Source organism: Leptopilina boulardi, unplaced genomic scaffold (assembly GCF_019393585.1).
Source record: "Leptopilina boulardi isolate dan_hultmark-lab unplaced genomic scaffold, ZJU_Lbou_2.1 LbouV2_202, whole genome shotgun sequence".
NCBI classification, from domain to species: Eukaryota; Metazoa; Arthropoda; class Insecta; order Hymenoptera; family Figitidae; genus Leptopilina; species Leptopilina boulardi.
This window is the reverse complement of record NW_026137755.1, coordinates 2,170,796-2,194,140: the sequence shown is the minus strand read 5'-3', so window position 1 is coordinate 2,194,140 and position 23,345 is coordinate 2,170,796. Positions and strand designations below refer to the sequence as shown.

At 35.6% G+C, this 23,345-nt stretch overlaps 1 protein-coding gene across 2 annotated transcripts in view; it reads left to right on the top strand.

Annotated features, from left to right (window-relative positions):
* LOC127278257 (protein dachsous) overlaps positions 1-19,841 on the top strand; it is a 243,245-nt gene extending 223,404 nt beyond the window's left edge. For both annotated transcript variants that reach the window (XM_051299871.1, XM_051299873.1), the window contains exons 4-16: positions 514-680; positions 1,254-1,658; positions 2,584-2,992; positions 4,142-4,420; positions 4,533-4,756; positions 5,269-5,935; positions 6,009-6,359; positions 8,691-9,017; positions 9,099-9,555; positions 10,790-11,738; positions 11,852-12,143; positions 14,059-14,355; positions 15,671-19,841. In XM_051299871.1, coding sequence (XP_051155828.1) covers positions 514-680; positions 1,254-1,658; positions 2,584-2,992; positions 4,142-4,420; positions 4,533-4,756; positions 5,269-5,935; positions 6,009-6,359; positions 8,691-9,017; positions 9,099-9,555; positions 10,790-11,738; positions 11,852-12,143; positions 14,059-14,355; positions 15,671-18,459 — 7,613 coding nt within the window. In that variant the 3' untranslated portion in view covers positions 18,460-19,841. The remainder of the gene's footprint in view (positions 1-513; positions 681-1,253; positions 1,659-2,583; positions 2,993-4,141; positions 4,421-4,532; positions 4,757-5,268; positions 5,936-6,008; positions 6,360-8,690; positions 9,018-9,098; positions 9,556-10,789; positions 11,739-11,851; positions 12,144-14,058; positions 14,356-15,670) is intronic.
* The last annotated feature ends 3,504 nt before the right edge of the window (positions 19,842-23,345 follow it).

The following is a 23,345-nucleotide window of genomic DNA, read 5'->3' as shown; positions in this document are numbered from 1 at the left end:
TCCACGTATCCAGTACCATCTTTAACTCTGCCGATGTCACTCGATGAACACTGACAACCCCTCGAATCAAGAGCATTTCTCTAAATCAAAAAAAAAAAAATATATATATATATATATATATCCAAATCGTTAATTTAATTTTGATTTTAAATATTTGAATCCATATTTCTGAATTGAAATCGCATGTAAATTGAATTGGGATTGCAGAAATTCAGGTTTCTCCTAAATATAGATTATGAAACCTTGAAGTTGTAAATCAAGTCGAGAATATTCCGATCCTGAAGGAGAACTTACAAATTAGTCTCTTCGCATCTAATTAGTCGAATTAACGCGATTCTGGTTTTGAATGTTTTCTTTTTTTTTCACTGCCTAAGAATTCCTCGTGAGACTCATGTCAATGAAAATGGATTCATTAGTCTTACTAAATCTCATATATAAAAATAAAATTTCTTTCTGAAGATTAATGGTTTGAAAATTTATTAAATTGTGAATTTTTCTTTTCTTATTTTGCAGGAAGTGAAAGATCGATAAGATTTTATCTAGTCACAGAGGAAATGGATTTCACCATTGATCCAAACTCGGGAATCGTGAGGACAAGACAACTTCTGGATAGAGAGTCTCGAGATAAATATATCCTGAGTATTGAAGCACGAGATGGACTCTCGGTTGGATACTGTCAGGTGAGTTAATACTTGACAATAACAACTAACGATTATCGCACCATGAATATATTTTACATCCTTATATAGGTACGAATAAATGTCCGTCCTTCTAGTTTTGCAACCGCCACCTAAATTTTCTTTTACTTCTTTGATTTTCTATACAACATTAAGTCGTAAGAAACCTATTTATGAAAATATTTTTTTCCCTTATTGATTCTGATAATTTATTAACATTAGGAGTCATAGAGGCTCATTAAATTCAAAAACCTGTTAAATAAACAGAATTCTTGATGGGAACTTGGTCATAAAGTAAATGCAAAATAGAAAAAAGTTTAATTAAAAATTATTGACTAATAGTTGGTCATTATCTCATGAGAATATTTTTTAGTCGAAGAGACAGTAGTCGGTATTCTCTTTGATGTGTATAAATTCACAAGACATTCAATAGAATCTGTGATAGCCAAAAGAAAATTATTTTCTCCACATTCAGAAATTGTCATTTGAGATGAAAATTCACAATACAACTTCCAACAGATTTTTCTGAAGAACTTAATTTTAATTAATAAATCCATTTAAATGATAATTTTCCAGATTGAGCTGACAGTAGAGGACGTGAACGATAATCCACCATCGTTTCCAACAAACTCGGTACGAATATCCGTTCCGGAATCTCATCCATTACATACGCCGTTGTACGTAGCGCATGCATGGGATCCAGATTTGACACCATCGTCGCCAATTCGTTACATCTTGGCGCAAAACAGCAACGATCTCTTTGGAATCGATGCTCGACTCGGTGAATTGTATCTTGCACGTAGATTGGATTACGAGACTCAGCAGAGGCACAGCCTCTTGATAAGTGCTCTGGATGGCGCAGGTCTCTCGGCGAACTTGAGTCTCAGCGTTGAGGTACAGGACGTGAATGACAACCCCCCAGTGTTCGAGAGGAACGAGTATCACGTAGAAGTTCCCGAAGGCGCCAGACTCGATTCCCAGGTGAGAAAAATCTTCATTACACGCCCGTCACAGAAAAACATTTGTTTATCAGAGTCACGGCTCACATCACGTAAAGGTTGTTTTATTGGGTATGATGGGATTAGACTCGGAAGTAAGTATAAAAATAGAGAGACTTTCTATAAGCTGCTATTGAATCAGATCATATTCTAGATCTCGAAAGGAAACCAAGAATTTCACTACCAAGGGGATTTTCGTTTTCCGCCTTGTCATGTCATGTAGAAGAAAAAAAAACCAATTACTCCTGATCAATAAATCCGAAAAAACGAACTTACTCCATAAAATTACCGATTCAATTTCCGATTGCAAAAAAGAATAAGCAAAAAAGAAACTTAAATTATAAACGTAACCCTTCACCCGTAATGGTGTACAGTTAAGCACATGATTGCCATCTTCCACGTCACATTGCCTCTCATTGTCGGCCTCTGGATTTCTCACCTCCTTCCACCTTCTCTTCTTCAATCTCCATCAATCATCCTTGACTCCTGCGAATGAACTCAATGAGGACAATACCGAGATCACGTACTTTCATCCCTTTGTCTTCTCCTCTCGTGCTTTTTTTTCAGTTAACATAATGAAATTTTCCATTAATTATAAAAATAATCAAATTGCATAATTGTATAAGGGTAGAGAATCATTATTTCACATAAATAGAGTTAAAATTCATTAATATGGAGACGATTCCCTTGGATGTAAAATTCTAATTTTCTAATGTTGAAAAAGCGATTATGTTTGTACATCAAATGTCGGTAAAGCAGTTTTTTAAATTATCAAGGATTCAAACAGCGGGAATATTTAATAATTGATAAATATCAATTCTATCAGATATATTATTAATTTATAATTGAAAATTATGAAATGATGAAAAAAAGTCAAAAATAAAATGTCTCCTTCCTTCTTGCTTTAGATTTTGCAAGTGACTGCAGTTGATCTTGACACGGGAAACAATGCAAGATTGAGTTATCGTCTTCAGGGTTCAACGGCATTTCGTATTAGTTCAAATATGGGATGGATTTTTCTAGCTCAAAATCTTGATCGTGAAACAACAGATCGTTATGCTCTCACTGTTCTTGCAATTGACAACGGTTCACCAGCAGCAACTGCAAGTGCATCGGTTTTAATTACAATTTTAGATGACAATGATAATGAACCAAAATTTGAAAAGGAATTTTATAGTTTTGAACTATTGGAGAATTTACCATCTGGTACATTAGTAGGTTCGGTGACTGCTTCGGATCCTGATCTTGGTAAAAATGCTCTTTTGAGATATGCAGTGGTCCAAGCAAACAGCAGTTTCTCCATTGATCCCGATACTGGTAAGTTTAATAAAATCTTTTTTTAAAAATGTAAGTACCGATTTGTAAGGACTGATAAAATTCCCATTTTACAGTAAAACAAACACTTTAGTTGAGTTAAAACGGTAGTTTTTCCACTTGGTTAGCATTATTCTCAAGATAAGAAATGATAGAGTGTCATTTCCTTTTTCGTTTACGTGTCGAGGCGAATTATTGGCTTGAAAGAAACGTCAAACACGAACATCTTTAAAGAGGGTCTTGTGAGAGTTGCAATACTCTTAAATATATTCTTTACATATATAGGATACCAATGATTGACATGCAGCACAAAAGTTGTGCTCTTGAAAACCTCATATTTCTTTTGTTGTGATTATTTCAAGTTGTGTTTCAAAGTGAGCAATTGAAATGAAAGCTTCTTTTATAATAATAATGATAATAATTTTTATATTGATACTTCATTCTTCAAAGATAAAGATTTTCAAATATTAGAGTTGAGTTACATGAGAAATGCATTAGCTTCACTTGCTAATGCTATTTCGTTTATTTTACAATATTCTCTACTTTTATGGAAAGTATTGAAAATTAAATTAGAATAGCTCAGTAGAAGTGTTTTTTTTATTCTTGGAATACCTCTGTAATTGCATCAGCAATGGGAAAATAGTTAAGTGGATGAAAAGTAAAAACTAGGATAAAACAAAAATACAAGTGACACGCAACTTTGTTCGAAAGGATATATTTAACGGTATTTGAAAGATCTTTGTAATCATTGAAGAGATGAAAAATTTTTCTTTCATTTTTTTCTCTCTCTGGAAACGTTAATTATCTGTTAATGAGATAACTGCTTTGCACCGGTGCAAAAGAAAGGAGACACGCTGTGCTTTCTTTCTCCTATCGATCTCGTAATTACAAGAGGCTCGTTTCACGGCCGTGTTCACATAACACTTGAGACATGATTACAATATCCATGTAACGAGGTGCAGTTTCATTAGAATAAGAAGAATTAGATGACTAGTCACATCATAAGGAACCTAGTGCCGCAAAATTCCTAACATTTTTTTTTCTCTCCGGAATCTTTTGAAACAAAGATTGCCTTCTTTGAATCTTTTTAAAGCTAGGATTCATTTCTTTGATAAGCTTTTTGAAAACAAAAAAAAATGTTTACATCAATAGGTGAAGTAACAACTCGTGAGCCACTGGATCGGGAATCGAAAGGAATTCACGAATTGGTTTTGGAAGCACGTGATCAGGGTACTCCATCGAGAGCAGCACGAGTACCTTTAAAAGTCACTGTTCTCGATGTGAACGACAATTCTCCAGAGATTGTTGATCCTCAAGGTGATGTTGTGAGCGTACGAGAAGAGCAACCATCCGGAACTGAGGTAGCAAGGATTCGAGCACTGGATTCCGATCTTGGAGAAAATGCCTCAGTCACTTATACTATTCTTAAAGGTACTATTTATGTTTTTTTTTCTTTATCAATACTAAGTTTACTTTATCGCATTTGTAATCATCTTCTTTTGTCGAAAGCTAAAATTAGAATTTTGTTTTAAATAATTTGCAGATCGCGACTCTGATGGTTACAATGTCTTCACCATTGATCCTATCACTGGAATGATCAGAACGAAAGTAGTTCTCGATCATGAGGAACGTAATGTCTATCGATTGTCAGTGAGAGCAAGCGACGCTGGGCGTCCACCTCGTCACAGTGTTCGTGCTCTTCGAGTTGAAGTTCTAGCCTTGGCGGATAATCGACCGACATTTACGAGCAGCAGTCTCACCTTTAACGTGAGTAAAATGGCAAAATTTAATTGCACACAATAAATTAACTGCTTAATTAATTGATTTACCAAATAAACGATGACACTAAATGTTTCGTAAACTTTCCATTGAAGAAAAAAGAAATGAGTTGAGTTGTTAAAGTAATGAACTTATTTGTAATTAAAAAAGTAAAAGAACGGATCCAATTAAGACTGGAGACACGAATTCGAATAAAGTTGTTTAGGGAAAGGGGTGAGAAAAATGAATTATTTTTAGCCTAATTAATCCCCTCGAGGACTCGTAAACCTGATATGGTATGAGAAATGTAAATTACTCGAAATTAAGATAATAGGGGACGATGCAAAAATACAAGGTTCTTGGTGTTATAAAACGATTTCATCTGGACACCCAAAGAGTATGAGTTGTAAAGGGAAGTTGGGTCGTTAGGGTCTACTTTGTAGTTTAGGAATAAACAACTCTATAATAAACCAATAATTACAGGATGTTGTAAAGATCTAGTTTGAAAAACATAATTTCAGGTAAAGGAGGACGCAACTATTGGTAGTGCTGTTGGCTCCGTTTCAGGAGCAGGACCAGCGGGTCGAGTGGCATACAATCTTAATTCTTTAACTCCAATCACTGATTATCCGGCATTTGACGTTGATCGTAGTTCCGGTCAATTAGTCGTAGCTCATTCTCTTGATAGGGAAAATACAAGTGAATATCATTTGGAAATTCGTGCATTGGATACGACTTCAATTGGTAATCCGCAGAGTATTGCGGTTTCGGTGAAGATTATTATTGAAGATGCCAATGATAATTCACCACGTTGGCCACAGGATCCAATCATAGTGAGAGTCTCAGAACGTACAATGATTGGCTTGACGATTTATAATCTTACTGCCACTGATTTGGACAGCAGTCCCAATGGTGATTTAAGGTATGGTCTTGTTGCTGAATTTCCTCCAAGTGGAAGTTTTGCCGTGGACTCATTGACCGGAGCACTAACTCTCGCTAAACCTTTGGATCGTGAAGAAAGAGCTGAATATACATTAATTATTGAAGCTGTTGATCGAGCACCACCTGGTGAACAACTTTCTTCAACTGTCACTGCCAGAATTATCGTTCTTGATCAAAATGACAACGATCCCGTTTTTGTTGCACCGGAAACGACAAGAATTGCCGTCACTCCTGATCTTCTGCCTGGTAAGTTTAATCTTTGTAGATGATAAATTATTTCTATAGCAATCTCTAATCAATTTTTAATATTTTTTTCTAGGCGCCGTTCTTACTCGCGTTGTCGCAGTTGACAAAGATGTTGATGACAATGGTCGAGTATCATATGTAATCACTTCGGGTAATGAAGAAGGACGATTTTCTGTAGGTTATGATTCGGGTTTGGTGACTTTATTGAAACCAATGATACGACCTCTTGAGCTTGAAATCACTGCCAATGATCATGGTTCTCCACCTCGAAAAGCCACAATGAAGTTGTCGTTAAATCTTGCTTTTGGCCAGACGAGTGGACCACCAAGGCTTTTACTATCAAATCCAATTGCAAGAGTTTCCGAGCTGTTGCCAATTGGTTCTGCTGTTTTGAATGTCGCTGGTTCTGCAATTGCTGATCAAGGTAAAATTATGTCCTAATATTGAATAGAATATTTTTATTTAAAAAAACAGACAATCTCATCTCGAAATCTTGTAATTAAAAATCTACACAAATTGTATGATTAAAAATTTCACACATAAGATGTAAATAATGTTTAAAATGAACGGATTTTATATGCAAAAATCTCGCTACTACATTTCCGTTTAATCTAATGATTCATAAACAATAATCAAATGTAAAATTATAAGATGTTCTTGCGACGACTCAAGTCATTTGTTGAGCTTATGTTTTTACTAATGAGGCTGGTAGCAATTCTCATAATCCGATAATGACTCGCGTTTCCATATATTTTGCAACTCGACCAGAAATCTTGAGTTATACCGTCAAAATTTATTGATCATGAAGAAGATTATTCAGATTCTTATATTTGTAACCCAGTGTCTATAAAGTCGTTTACAAAATGGAAGGACGAGGGGGGGGGGAATCACTTGAAACAGTCTTGTAGAACAAGATTCTAAAGTTTAAAATTCGACGTCTTCCTTTTTTGTTTCCAAGTTTGCACTCTCTTCGTAAATGTAATGATGGCATCTTGAATTGTTGGAAAAAAGAATCAACGAGTTTGCCTTTTACAAAAGATTTGAAACGAGTGTACGTGGGCACAGCATGGGTTAATAGGAAAGAATTGCTATGAAAATACCTCGAATAATTGCCTTGAATCCTGCCGTGCGAGCATTACAGTAAATTGAGCCAAATGACTCACGCTTGTCTCCTACTTCTTACTAGACTTGAAAGAATTCTACAAGAAATGGCAACAACGTTTTTTTCTTTTTCTGCGGATAATCTCTGCGGAAACTTGAAAAAGAAAAGTGAGCTATCCTAAAATAGAAACTGTATCTGTTATCTAAACTGAACTTGTTGAATAATTTTATATAGAAAACAATGAAAAGACAATTTTTTAAAATAATTTTTGTAATGCTCATATGCGGGACCGGAAAGTCATGACATTGTACGATACCAGTTATTTAGAGATTCACAAATCTAAATCTTCATTCCGGTTTATCGTAAAAGACCACCTTGGAAGATATCATTAATATAAGTCACAAATGGGAATAAATTGAGTGAGTCGCTAGAAAGTAAATGAGATGTGTACATTGTACTTCCTCAATTCTCCCTGACCGGATGTTCAAAGTGCAAATGACTATTTCAATTGCTTCGTAAATTGTTATTACTTTTAGTGAATTCTTTTTCTTCTTAGTCTTAGTTTTAGACTTTGATGATCAGTATAGTTTAGCGTTTTCTATAACTGATGGGAAAGTTTTCAATGAACGTTTACGTTTTGACCATTGGTATCTTTTCTGATGTAATTAAGAATTTTGTAACTGAGAGACAGTAGTAGCTGTAGCAAAATTGTTATGTCGGGAACAATAAGGCGCGGGAGTATGTAAGTAGCATTTCTAACCGGATGATGAATCTTTGGGATGAGAGGCCTCTAAGAAAAAGATGGTGAGGTTGGAGGAAGAGGAAGAAAAGGTGGAGAAGACAAACAATGGTCACGTATATCATCGTGCCGCCGTTCTGCCGCGGTACGCATAGGCAAATCACCGCTTCACCACCATACTTACATATACTAGCGTTGGAACATGTTTAAGTATCATTGTGGACCGTCATCACAGATCTATACTAACGCACGATTGAAATAGTATTCAATATACCAATGTGAAATCAAGTTTGTGTGAGTAACGCTTTGTTCTAAACCCGCTAAAAAAGCAGCGTCAGGCTAAACACGCCGGTCTTGTGGAATTTGAGAATCGTATATGCATTAAAAGACAAGAAAACCGTGGAACGAGAATGAGCAAGCAAGAGAGGCGCTATCCTCTCTTGTTTGCCTTCGAGCGTTACATCCTTGCACCAGTAGGCGCTATTATACACAGTTAGTTATACGCTCTAAGCCTTTTCCATTTGCAGTACATTCCACTTTACAAACATTTATTGCAGACTAGATTCATTTTTTTATGATTCTTTTTTTCAATTTTATTGACTATTATATACAAACTTTAGAGTTTGTATCTTAAGTCCAAGCTAGCAATTACTTCAGATCTAGAAAGATTGTTGTAATTTCGATCAGTAACATGAAATTTATTTACTCAAAGAATTAGTTAAGGCATAACTTTTTTCTTCCTTTTGGACTGTAAAATGGTACTGATTGTCTGATCCCTCCTGACTTCCTCGACGAGACCTGGTTACATCTGATGAGATTTATAATTATGATTTTACATTTGATGATTTATTTAATGTTTCCTAAATGAAATGAAAAGAATAATTAAACAATAATGTAAACTATTTTATTTTCAGGAAACGTTACATTTAGCATACCAAAAGGTGTGGCTTCTGATAAGTTCATCATTTCGTCAAGTGGAGTTGTAACTCTTCGCTCTCCTCTCGATCGAGAAGATATTTCCCATTATTCAGTTCCAGTACTTGCAAGATCAACTAAATTGCTTGATCTCACAACATTAGAGGTCGAAGTTCTAGACGAGAATGACAATAATCCTGAGTTCAAATCAGGATCTTGCTACAGATTGGAAGTACCCGAGAATCAAGAAACTGCTGCTATTCACACCATTGCAGCCGTTGACATAGATGAGGGAAAAAATGGTGAAATTTTCTATAGTATTGTTGGTAAGTATCGCAATGTTTTTCTTAATTCCAAATTAGATAATTGATGGAAATCTAATTGAATTACTGTTAAACTTTCTTTAGGAGGCAACATTGGATCGAAATTTAGACTCGACTCAACGACAGGTGTTCTTTCAATGTCCAGTCTTGATAGGGAGACCGTTCCAAAATATATATTGACAATATCTGCCAAAGACAAAGGTCGACCAAGTCTTGAGAGACGTTGTAATTTAACTGTAATTGTTCTAGATGTTAATGACAATGCGCCATCTTTTTTGCAAAATCAATACAGTGATTCACGTTCACGACAAACAAATCAGGAATATGGAAATTTTGGTTCATCATTTGTATCTGCAGCATATCATCCAGGAAGATATTTTACAACAATTTCCGAAGATATTTCCCCTGAATCGAGTGTCATGCAAATTAAGGCTTTTGATCCTGATCAGGGAGATAATGGAAAGGTTACTTACGCTATCGCTGAGGAGACAACGTGGCTGTTTAAGATTGATAACTTGACTGGCGTCATCTCTACCTCTGGGTAAGTTGAATTAAACAAGAAATTTTTTAACTGAAAAAACTATGGATAAAATTCATTTTTTTTATAAGATGATTATCGTTATACTTCTCGCATTCCATTCTAATGAATGACTAACATACTGGATATTCATTCATTTCCGTCGGTACATACGACTGTTCCTCTTTGCTTTTTCTTATCCCATTGGCTCATTTCATCTTGGCGTTAATTACCACCACCTTTATTGCCCACCCGATTAGGATCACGAGAATATAATGTTCATATATATAGAAGATCGTAAAAAGCAAAGGAAAGACGATAAAATGAACGAACAAGAGTGGGGAGTAAGGACGCGCGCGTGGTAGGAACGTCATAAAATTATAAAGTCAACCCGTACGATGCATCAGGGCCGATTAGACAATTCCTTATGCATTACCCGTATGAACGGGATTCCGCGTAGAGGAAATTGTCTTTTTCTCCTCCTGCCGGCGAATATTAACCGAGAAATTTACATTTTCTTCCGCTTCCGGAATTTTACTTCTTATGAAAAAAAAGTCAAAATTTCACTTTAGGAGAATTAAAACAGAAACAGTTGTCCATTCAGCAGATAGAAATGAAGAGATGGAATTTGTGAATCTTTGTTTATTAATCTCCATTTCGCTGTATATGTGATTCGTTTTCGTTTCGCTCGAGAGAAATAATGCCGCCTTAGGGAAGAGGAACGATGTCGATGATAGTAAAAGAGGTGGCGGTAAAGAAGGAACGAGGAGGTGGAGGATTCGCTGGTGAGGGGAACTTTTGCGGCGCGACAGCCGTGTGTCATTTCAGCGAGACACCATGTGGCATTTCAATGCATTATTTTAGCCGGCAAAAAGCCTGATATGCAAAACCAGCCACGGCTCCTTCGTTCCTTTACTTCTTCTTCTTTCTCTCCTCTCCTCTCCTTGGATCTTCGTGATTCGCAAACAGAAGTCGGCTTCGTGTTGTCGTTACTTTTAGAATCCTTGTTGCCGCTACTTGCCCACGAGATATTAACCAGCCTTCCCAGAATCTCACTTCATTCGAGCAATAACATCATGAAACTAAATCGAGAATTTTCGAATAATCATATCTTGCGAGATCATTTGGGAAATTCAGATCATTATATTTTTGAAATTTAGAAATAACAGCAAAGCAATTTATCATCTGTTGCGAGTAATTAAATACCTCGTAATTAATTTAAAATAAGTGGTATCATTAATTTTTGTTTATTTTACAGACCGCTGGATCGAGAGCGCCAGAGCAGCTATAATTTCCTAGTGGTTGCGACCGACGGTGGAAAGAATGACGCTAAACGAACATTGATCCCTGTTGAAATAAATATTGCAGACATTAATGATAATGCGCCTATTTTTGATGAATATCCATTTGAAGCAAGAGTGCCAATAAATACACAACCTGGACAAAATATTCTTAGAGTGAAAGCATCAGACGCTGATCATGGTGCAAATGGTGAAATTGTTTACACATTCCTTCGAGAGCATGAGAAACCAAAATTTAGAATTCATCCTAGTACTGGAGTTGTTACTGCAACTTCATCACTTGCACAAGAAAATGGAAAAGCTTATCATTTGGAAGTAATTGCCAGAGATAAGGGAAATCCTCCTCTCAGTGCAAGGGGTTTAATTAAAATTCGTGTTGGTGATCTTGCTGAATTGACGCCTATGCTTAAATTTCAAAACGACACCTATGAAGTTATTGTGCAAGAAAATTCACCTAAAGGAACTGAAATTCTTCAAGTCACTGCCGTACGTTCTGATGGAAGAAGACAACGAATTTCCTATTCAATAGGAACGGGAAATGATTTTCGCAGTTTTTACATTGATGAAGAATCGGGAATGGTGCGTATCAATGATCCAGCGAGATTGGATGCCGAACTTTGGAATGATCTTAGCGTTATTGGAACGAATTCTGAAATCAGTAATGAAAGATCAACTAATTCTTGGGGTAGATCATTCGATAGTCAAACAACAAAAGAAACCCCTAGAGAAAGTTCGAGACATGTTTTGACATTGGTCGCTAGAACAACAGGACCAGAACCTTTGGAAGCTTACGCGAAACTTATTGTAAGAGTTTCTGATGTCAATGATAATCCACCAATTTTCACACAAAATCAATATTCCGCAACGGTTCTTGAAGGCAACAGTAAAGGCGATTTTGTAGTGAAGGTAAAATATTATTTTTAAAACTTGAGAAGAAGAAAAAATTGCTACAATCAAAATGGTAATTTTATTAGAAGGATATAATGATTATTAATTAGTTAATCTTTTTCTCATTGCAGCTTACAGTAAGTGATGCCGATCAGGGTTTAAATAGTAGAATTTTGTATCATATTGTCGATGGAAATCCAGACAATGCTTTTACAATTAATCCACCTAATAGCGGAGAAGTGCGGACCAACATTGTTCTAGATCGTGAAATTCGGGAACAATATCGATTAACTATAATTGCCACTGATCAAGGAAATCCTCAATTAACTGGTACAACTGCTCTCAGCGTTCGAGTTATTGATATCAATGACAATCAACCCACATTTCCGTCAACACCTCAAAGCGTCATTTTCGTCTCAGAAGGTAATTTTTTTCATGATATTTTTTAGAAAATATAATTACCTTTGAGTTATTTTCAATATGTTATTAGCTTGTTCAATTAAATGTAATTAGTCAGGGTTAGTATTAAGAATAAGATTCACATTAAATGAAAATGATCCATAAGATTGAGAATAAGACTCCAGTCTGCTCATGGAATATGTGAAAGGCAAAAGTTGATTTATTGCTGTGCGCGTAAAAATCGTGCCCCTGTGTTCTCGTGATAAATAGTTCAGCAGCTGCACATTAAAAATATTATCTTCGAAAGGTCAACCTTTCTCCGGGAAAATTGAGAAACAGAAATCTTTTTGTGCGCAATTGAACTGAGATTAATTAATTAAACCAACCATCTGATTTGTTTGATATACATTTACATCAGAAGTCCTATTATTATTTCAGTTACAATTTGTATTTAAAATAAAAAGAAATCTTAAATTGCTTTTCGAGATTCAGTTAAAACATAGCCACTGTTCTCAAAGTTCCATTGAATCGTATCTGTCAATGATGAACAATATGGGGGGCTCTCAGTGGTAAGAAAACAAAAAGAAGAATGAGTGAGACGAAGAAGCACCGCAGCAGCCAGTACTCACCTAAGTTATGCAGATTGTTCCGAACAGTTGGACTTTAATGCTGGCATAAATCCTTTACCACTTAACTTTATACTTGGAGAGCGCCCCCTACTCCTTCTTCTTCTTCTTTCCTTCTCTTCTTTTTTTCAGTCAGATGCATTTCGTCTCTCTCGGACCACTTTCTTCCACTTAGGGTCACAGGACATTAAGTTTTGGTGCAATACTTATTCTGCGTGGGCGACCACATAAAGCAAAATACCTGCTAGCATCCAGTTGTTCGGTTCAAGCTTCAACTTTTTGACCCGAAACTCACAAACTCGATAGCTCATCTTCTCTTATTGCACGCGCTTATATACTTTGTGTTCAAAGACTTATAAAAAATGAGTCGTGAATCTCAAGAATGCAATTTTTTTCAGTTATGAAACTTTCGGAACATTAAACTGAAATTGATTAAAGGAAGATTCATTCTTGAAATTAGTTCCATGTTTAATTTGAAAGCTGATTTATCTTTACTGACGAATTTTGTAGACTTTCGATCAACTTCAAAGGTCATTTTGAAAAAGGAAATGAGTTAGTAGAAATTTTTAAATTAAATTTTTCCCAAGAAAAAGTTATCGGATCGTCATGAATTTTAATGGGGAAATCTTGTTTAGCGTGAATAGAGTATATATAGGATTTTTATTGCATTGTAGGAAAAAACAAATACACTGGAAACAGGATATTACCTGTTGGACATGTGTCATTCCGCAAGTACTTCCTGATTTTGATCTGAGCAATTCCTGGGTCTCATTTTAGTTTAACGTGCACATGTACCTGGTACAAGGACAAGGACGAGGTCGCTCTCGAAACCGATTTACACGACGTTAACGGTCTGACTAAATTTACGAGCAAGCTACGTCACTACATACAGTCCCCTTCATTCTTTCTATGGCTTACTTCATAACTCCATGATGTCCCTGAGAATGTTTATTCTTTTTTTTCTTTTTACATAGGTACAACTACTAGATCAATATCTGATAGTATTCTCGATTTTCAAACTAATGCTACTGCAGATTTATAATGTCAAAATTAGAACAAAACAAAATCCCACCGCTGTCACCATTTTCCCCCTTTTTCGCTAGTACAAAAATAATTGATCTTCTCTAGTTAAAAACTAATTTTTTTTACACTGACTCAAATTTCAACTGATCTTTAACATGAAGTGAAGGGATATACAATGTAAGAGAGAGTGTCAAGATAACTTAGTCATAATTCAGAAGTTCATTTCTTACGCGAGACGTGAAATTTGATAGCGGATGGAGACTGATGTTCGTATAAATTTTTTTTTCCAGGTACTCCAATTGGATCAGTGATTACGGAGATCACCGCCAACGATGTCGACAGTTCACCAGTTTTGACTTATCGTTTTGGTAACACTTCAGATCCGGGACCCTTCAGCATAGATCGATACAGCGGTCGCGTTGTCTTAAAAAATTTTCTTGATGCCGAAACTCGTTCCGAATATGTTCTGCAAGTTATTGCCAGTGATAGTATCCATGAAGCAACAACTGTCTTGACAGTTCGAGTGACGGATCTTAATGACAACGCTCCTCAATTTTTGCAAGCGACCTACGTCGCTACACTCTCCGGTAAGTTTCTAAAAAATATTTATATATTTTGTAACGATAATAATCATAATTTGCATTCTGTAAATTAAAAATTTCTATTTATTTAAAAATATTTAAATCTCCCGAGTCACAACAGTGTACATATACTAGAATGATAAAATCAAGAGAGAATATTTTCCCAATGATAAGACGTTTCACATTTCGACCATGTCAAAACGGTCTACATATACTGAGGAGAGAGGCAGGAGGCAATCGCGAAATAAACATGCATTTAAAAACTGGTTTTTAGTAGACACATGTTGTCCTGTTGGCCGTCTTCCAAACTCGAATTGACACCACTCCAAGATAAACCGCGAGAGGGAGAAAAATTTAAGTATGGAGAGAAAGAGAGAGAGAAAGAGAAGTAAAGGAAAAAGAATCGGGAGGATGAGGAAGATTGAAAAAAGGGAAAAGAGAAATTGAGAGTGAAAGGAAGGGAGATGGGGGAGGGTACGAACGCCTCGAACATAAATAAATGTGAGGACAACGTTTGCCAGACAGCCAAAAGCCGCCTCCTTGTGGATCGCTGCTCCTTTCGAGGGCTCTCGAAACTTATTAAAAATACATAGCCGCGCGCCTAATGGTGCATTCGCGGGTGGCCAGGGGACGAGGACAACGAGCTTGCGAATTTGCATCTTCCCTCGCTTACATAAGTATCACGATTCCCAATACTTTGTTCTTCATGGAAAAGGGCAACAATCCACTAGAGTATTGAAATTGGATGAGAGAGAGAGAGAGAGAGAGAGAGACAGACAGACAGACTCGAAAAAGTCTTTTCTTTATGTTTCAAAAATTCCCAAAATATTTCACTTTCTTTCTTTCTTTCTTCATCAGAAAAAAATTATTTCAAAATAAATTTTAAAGTTCAAAGCGATGAAAAAGTACGATTCGAAGAAAGGAGGATTAAAGAAAAAGGGACAAGAGAGTTTGGAATGATGTGCACGATACTTGTAATAAAAATTCATTTTGGCGAGATGTCGAGATGCTTAAATGTATATTCACAAGAGACGATCATACGCACCTCGCAATTATACAACATCTCTTCTGAAAAAAAAAGTTTATTTCAAACTCTTGGATGAAACATTCTGGCACATTAATGCCAAGTTATCTTGCGATTTGAAACGCATCGGTGCCATTTTTATTTCTTGTATCTCATTCAAACTTCTCTTTCGATTTATATATTTGGTCATTTATTTTATACTTTCAACTTAATGTTGAATATTGTTTTTTTTCAAATAATTTTTAATCTGTTAAGTTCAATTTTCATGACAATTCATGGATTTTTTTTCTGTTACAGAAGAACACACTGAGTTGCAAGAGATTTTGGCTGTGAATGCAACAGACGACGATCTCACTGAAGATAATTCACGAATCCGTTACCGACTCATGCATCTGAAGAAAGGATTCACGGTGCATCCGATAAGTGGTGGAATTACTGTGAACAGAACAGCGATACCAAAACCCCTGCCCAAGGAAGTGGAACTTATTGTCGTCGCTGAAGATTCTGGAAAACCAACTCTGATGGGTGTTTGTTCAGTGGTTGTGAGATTGGGAAGTTTGAAGAGAGCCTTACCTGGTAGAGATTATAAGTTGACAATTAAGGAAAATGCATCAAGAGGCACTGCTCTAATGACATTAGCGGAAGTTGATTTATTGGACGGTGATATAATTGCAGGTGATGAAAATGGAATGTTTGAAATATCAAGAGGTACATTGGTGTTGGCGAAAAATTTAGATCGAGAGAGAAAAGAAAGATATGTTCTGCGATTGGGACCAAAGGATGAGAATTCAACAACTGGATCACTTGTTGGTGATGATCCAGTTACAGTGGTGATAACAGTTGAAGACATCAATGATAATTATCCAAGATTTTTAGAAGAACTCCATCAGGTTTCAATAAGAGAGGACACAATTATTGGCACGATAATTGCGACTCTAAAAGCCAAAGATGACGATCTTGTTGGAAGTCCCGCGGCAACTCTTGTCTATAATATTACTTCTGGAAATGATTTAGGTCTTTTCAGAATTGATAATAGTTCAGGATCGTTGCAAGTAAACAATACATTGGATTGCGATTTGGCTTCGGAATTTCATAATCTTGTTGTGATGGCATGTGACAGTGATTTAATTACTCCACTTTGCGCATTGGCTCGTATTAGAATTCATCTTGAGGATGTCAATGATAATTCTCCGAAATTTCCTGTATCGGAGTATCTTGAGTTTGTCGGTGAAAATGAACCAATTGGTACAACTGTATTTTCAGCGCGAGCCTCAGACTTGGATCGTGGAATTTTTGGAACTTTAAATTATTCCATTATGTCAGCAGCAGCCACTGGATTTTCGGACATTGATGATAGTTGGAGACTTTTTTCGGTTGATGCAAAATCGGGAGCGGTTACAACAAGAGCTGTTTTTGATTATGAGCAACGAAATCGTTATGCTTTTGCTTTGAGAGCCACTGATGCTGGAGGTAGAATCGCAACTGTTCGCGTTCGTGTTGAAATTGATTCTAGAGATGAATTTTATCCTCAATTTACCGAGAGAATGTATAGATTTGGAATTAGGAGCGGAGCGCAAATTTTGCCTGGTACTGTTATTGGATATGTGACGGCAACTGACAGAGATAAGGGACCTGACGGACGTGTTGTTTATCAACTGACATCGCAACATCCTTACTTTAAATTGAATCGAACAACTGGAGCACTAATTGTTAAGCAGAAACTGATACATTCGAATATAGAAGTTGAAGGATCTTCTAGATTGGTCGTCAGTGCCAGTTCTGGTAGACAGGGATCATTATCAAACATGACTGTTGTGGAAGTCACTGTTGTAGATAATGACGATTTTATTCTATCGCGTGGAGCAACGTCGCTAAGCACTCCTTCGAATATTAGTACCAATATGGCTGTAGCAACATCTAATGGATTGGCCGACTGGGCATTAGGACTCTTGATCGCTTTGTTATTGCTTGTTCTTGCTTTTGGATCCATATTCCTTTATCTTCATATCAGAAATCGCCGACACAAAAAGCCTGGCACGAAACCTGGATTAAATGGAGACAGTAATGCAGCCGCTTCAAATAGTTATGTTGATCCTAGTGCTTTTGACACAATTCCAATTAGAAGTGTCGCCGGAGTTGGAAATTCGGGTAATTCCTGTTCGGTCACAGATGGAGTTAGGGGAGAAAGAACATCTTGTCAGTTCGCTCCTCCTAAATATGATGAAATTCCATCTTATGGTACGTCTGGACAATCAGGTCAACAACAGGCAACGTCAGAACTCTCGGGAAGTGATCAGTCAGGGTCTTCTGGGCGGGGATCCGCCGAAGACGATGGAGAAGACGAGGAAATTCGAATGATTAACGAAGGACAAACACATGGTGATTCTGCCAGTGATTTATCAGTTCATAACACTCAGGAATATCTGGCTAGATTGGGAATAGTGGACCCTCCAACTGGAACACCAAGAAGACCTCCAGAAGCACTTCCTTTAGATAGTTTACATCTTTTTGAGGATGAAACAGCCACTGAAGCAGATATTGCTACCTTAATCTATGGGAAAATTGGCGATCCAAGTCGACCAACTTCGGGCCTGGAAGTACCGGGCAGTGGACCATCAATGAATGGATCGTTAAGCTCAATAGTTCACAGCGAAGAGGAACTAACGGGCTCTTATAACTGGGACTACCTGCTGGATTGGGGTCCTCAGTATCAACCGCTTGCTCATGTTTTTAGTGAAATTGCAAGACTGAAAGATGACGCTGCGAGTGTTCAAAGTGGCAATTCTAGCAATAGTGGAAAAGCGAAATCTGTACATAAAGCCCCACCGCCACCTCTACTTACGTCCGTTGCTCCGCGATCACTTGCAGCTCCTGCTTTAGCGAGAGGAATCTTACCAAGATCGCCCATTAGTCACGATGCATCAACATTTCCCTCGGCAGCGTTGAGTCCTAGTTTCTCGCCCTCCTTGTCACCATTGGCGACAAGGAGTCCCAGCATCAGTCCTCTAGTGCCACCCACGACGCAAAGAAATAGTCAAGGTCATCCCAGGGGGATTCCAGTCACTGATGCGGAGCTTAGAATCTAATAGGTTATCTAATTTCTTGCTTTCTTAATCGAGTGACTGAATCCTTCGCGCAGAGCTGGCTAAAAAAATTATAATGCCAAATTAACTAACTATAGGGTTAAACATTTTTCATAACTTTGTACCTACTGCGAAAAAAGTAGAAAATACTATGAAAAAAACTTAAATTTCAACAATTAATTTTTGTTCTTAAAACCAAGTATGGAACCACGTGATTGATACTGCCAGCTTTGCTTTACGACTCATTTTGTAGAGAGGTAAATTTTAAGTAAATTAATATGTGATAAATTGTTTTTAGCTAGAGGGAGAGAGAATGAGAGACCTCAAGTATACACATCATAATAAAGAGAGTATAAAATTCTCTTTCATGAAAAATTTGTAAATTAGAAGGAATATGTAGATTTTTGTTTAGATTAAAATTGAGACGCGCTAATTGCCAAGTGATAGAATAAGCGTTTCAGGAAATTTATAGAAATTATTTGTTTTATCCTCAGGAGACTGGACTATTAAAAAAATTTCTTTTGTAAAATATGAAAAAATATAGAAGTATTAAATAAGGCGTATTGCTGTAAATAATAAATTAAAGATTCGCTTTAAACAATGTTTTAGGATTAAGTAGATTTTGTAAATAAAATGAAAGGTAAATTTCTAATAATCAAAACCTAGACCATTGTGAAGGATGAGACGATTTTTCATTGTGAACAAGTTTAGCTGTTGTTTGTACAGTATCGTAATTAATGTAATTAAAAATTAAGACGGCTGAGTAATTAATCGTTCTTGTTTGAACATTTTAAAATCGTCTTATCACAAACAAAAACCATGAGAGAACTGATTAATTAGATCGTGGTTTATTTAAATTAAACATTTCAAGACCGTTATAACTGTAAAATTACATATTTTTTTCTAATTTCAATGTTTAAGGGCAATTTAGTTTTTTCCTTGATATGAAAAACTAGTTTTTATCTTTTCTTAATTAGCCTAAAATAAAAACAATTTGCATATTCCGTAAAAAAAACTTGTTAAAGATTTAATTTTTTCTAAATTTCTTTAAAACAATTATTGAAATGTTTCTACTTTAACAGAAGTAACAACGTTTCGTGTATAGAATGTCTTTATATATTGTATTAAAGAAATTAGGCGCAAAAAATTATTTATTTAGCGTTGACTTACTTCTGTTGACAATGTATGAAATATTAACAAAATGCCTATTTTCAAATTGCATTTAAAATGTTATATGCCACAATCTCATATTTATATGTATATGCGCATAGGTATATATAATAGATGATACTTAGATTTCATTTTGTATAAATTGTTTTGCTCTGTACAAATCCTATAATTGCGCTTCACTCGAAGTATTTAAATAAATGAATTTTTTTAGCAAATTGTTTCTTACTTTTTTATTTTTAAAAAACATATCATTAAATTTCCACATTAATTGAATATCAAATAAAAATAAAAAAGTTCTTCAAACCGGTAAAATAATATTTTTTAAATTAAAAATTTCCAAACAGTTTAAATAGAACGAATAAATTATTTAAAGTACAATTTTAAAATTAGTTTATACCTGCATCCCTTGTTCATTGGAATATAAAATGAACCCTTCTGCTGAAGGACATAAACAATGTAAACAGAAAATACCAATTAAAATTCAATTAGTTGCAATCCGTGTATTGACCTGTTTAAACGTGCTCTCGGTAGTGTAATTTCTATATTTTTAAAAATAAACAAAATGAAAATTCTATTCCAATACTCGATTTTTATATAATAAAATCAAATCAAAAATAAAAAGTTAAGAGAGTATATTTTTTCATAAGTGATAAAAATGTTAAACTCGACAAGGTTATATTCTTAAAAAAATTATTGTTTCATAATTTAAACAAAATTAAAAAATTTTTAAAAACACATATTTATCCAAAAAATTATAAAGTCAGGAACATTTGATAAACAAGAAACAAACCTATGTTAAGAGAAAAAACACAAACTTCATTTTGAACTAGCTCAGCATCCGTTGGACCATTCAAAAAGTAAGCCATACATTTTTTGTTCAGAACTTTCTTGTAAATACTTTCGCGGTATTCCCGAACAATTATCTCGCGAATTTTATTTTTCGAAAATTTTTCCAAAATATTTTTGAGTGTAGATCAGCATCCGCTGGACCAATCAAAAAGTAAGCCATACATTTTTTGTTCAGAACTTTCTTGTAAATACTTTCGCGGTATTCCCGAACAATTATCTCGCGAATTTTATTTTTCGAAAATTTTTCCAAAATATTTTTAAATGTAGATCAGCATCCGCTGGACCAATCAAAAAGTGCGCCATACATTTTTTGTTCGGTACTTTTTACTAAAAACTTTGGCGGTATTCCCGAACGATTATCTCGCAAATTTAATTTTTCGAAAATTTTTCCAAAATATTTTTGAGTGTAGATCAGCATCCGCTGGACCAATCAAAAAGTGCGCCATACATTTTTTGTTCAGAACTTTCTCCTAATCACTTTGGCGGTATTCCCGAACGATTATCCTGCAAATTTAATTTTTTGAACATTTTTCCAAATTATTTTTGAGTGTAGCTCAGCATCCGCTGGACCAATCAAAAAGTGCGCCATACATTTTCTGTTCGCTACTTTTTGCTAACGACTTTGGCGGTATTCCCGAACGATTATCTCGCAAATTTAATTTTTCTAAATATTTTCCAAATTTGATTTATGGCGTAGCTCAGCATCCGCTGGACCAATCAAAAAGTGCTCTATACATTTTTTGTTCGCTACTTTTTGCTAAAGACTTTGGCGGTATTCCCGAACGATTATCTCGCAAATTTAATTTCTCTAAATATTTTCCAAATTTGTTTCATGGCGTAGCTCAGCATCCGCTGGACCAATCAAAAAGTGCGCCATACATTTTTTGTTCAGAACTTTCTTCTAATCACTATAGCCGTATTTCCAAAAGATTATCTAGCGAATTTAATTTTTTTTAAATTTTTCCAAATTATTTTTGAGTGTAGCACAGCATCCGCTGGACCAATCAAAAAGTGCGCCATACATTTTTTGTTCGAAACTTTTTCCCTATTTTATTGGTGGTATTCCGGAGCGATTATCTTGCAAATTTAATTTTTCTAAATTTTTTCCAAATTTGTTTTCTAGTGTAGCTCAGCATCCGCTGGACCAATCAAAAAGTGCGACATACATTTTCTGTTCGCTACTTTTTGCTAAAGACTTTGGCGGTATTCCCGAACGATTATCTCTCAAATTTAATTTTTGGAAAATTTTTCCAAAATATTTTTGAGTGTAGCTCAGCATCCGCTGGACCAATCAAAAAGGGCGCCATACATTTTTTGTTCAGAACTTTCTTCTAATCACTATGGCGGTATTCCCGAACGATTATCTCGCAAATTTAAATTTTCTAAATATTTTCCAAATTTGTTTTATGGCGTAGCTCAGCATCCGCTGGACCAATCAAAAAGTGCTCTATACATTTTTTGTTCGCTACTTTTTGCTAAAGACTTTGGCGGTATTCCCGAACGATTATCTCGCAAATTTAATTTTTCGAAAATTTTTCCAAATTTGTTTCATGGCGTAGCTCAGCATCCGCTGGACCAATCAAAAAGTGCGCCATACATTTTTTGTTCGAAACTTTTTCCCTATTTTATTGGTGGTATTCCGGAGCGATTATCTTGCAAATTTAATTTTTCTAAATTTTTTCCAAATTTGTTTTCTAGTGTAGCTCAGCATCCGCTGGACCAATCAAAAAGTGCGACATACATTTTCTGTTCGCTACTTTTTGCTAAAGACTTTGGCGGTATTCCCGAACGATTATCTCTCAAATTTAATTTTTGGAAAATTTTTCCAAAATATTTTTGAGTGTAGCTCAGCATCCGCTGGACCAATCAAAAAGGGCGCCATACATTTTTTGTTCAGAACTTTCTTCTAATCACTATGGCGGTATTCCCGAACGATTATCTCGCAAATTTAATTTTTCTAAATATTTTCCAAATTTGTTTTATGGCGTAGCTCAGCATCCGCTGGACCAATCAAAAAGTGCTCTATACATTTTTTGTTCGCTACTTTTTGCTAAAGACTTTGGCGGTATTCCTGAACGATTATCTCGCAAATTTAATTTTTCGAAAATTTTTCCAAATTTGTTTCATGGCGTAGCTCAGCATCCGCTGGACCAATCAAAAAGTGCGCCATACATTTTTTGTTCAGAACTTTCTTCTAATCACTATGGCGGTATTCCCGAACGATTATCTCGCAAATTTAATTTTTCTAAATATTTTCCAAATTTGTTTTATGGCGTAGCTCAGCATCCGCTGAACCAATCAAAAAGTGCTCTATACATTTTTTGTTCGCTACTTTTTGCTAAAGACTTTGGCGGTATTCCCGAACGATTATCTCGCAAATTTAATTTTTCGAAAATTTTTCCAAATTTGTTTCATGGCGTAGCTCAGCATCCGCTGGACCAATCAAAAAGTGCGCCATACATTTTTTGTTCGAAACTTTTTCCCTATTTTATTGGTGGTATTCCGGAGCGATTATCTTGCAAATTTAATTTTTCTAAATTTTTTCCAAATTTGTTTTCTAGTGTAGCTCAGCATCCGCTGGACCAATCAAAAAGTGCGACATACATTTTCTGTTCGCTACTTTTTGCTAAAGACTTTGGCGGTATTCCCGAACGATTATCTCTCAAATTTAATTTTTGGAAAATTTTTCCAAAATATTTTTGAGTGTAGCTCAGCATCCGCTGGACCAATCAAAATGGGCGCCATACATTTTTTGTTCAGAACTTTCTTCTAATCACTATGGCGGTATTCCCGAACGATTATCTCGCAAATTTAATTTTTCTAAATATTTTCCAAATTTGTTTTATGGCGTAGCTCAGCATCCGCTGGAC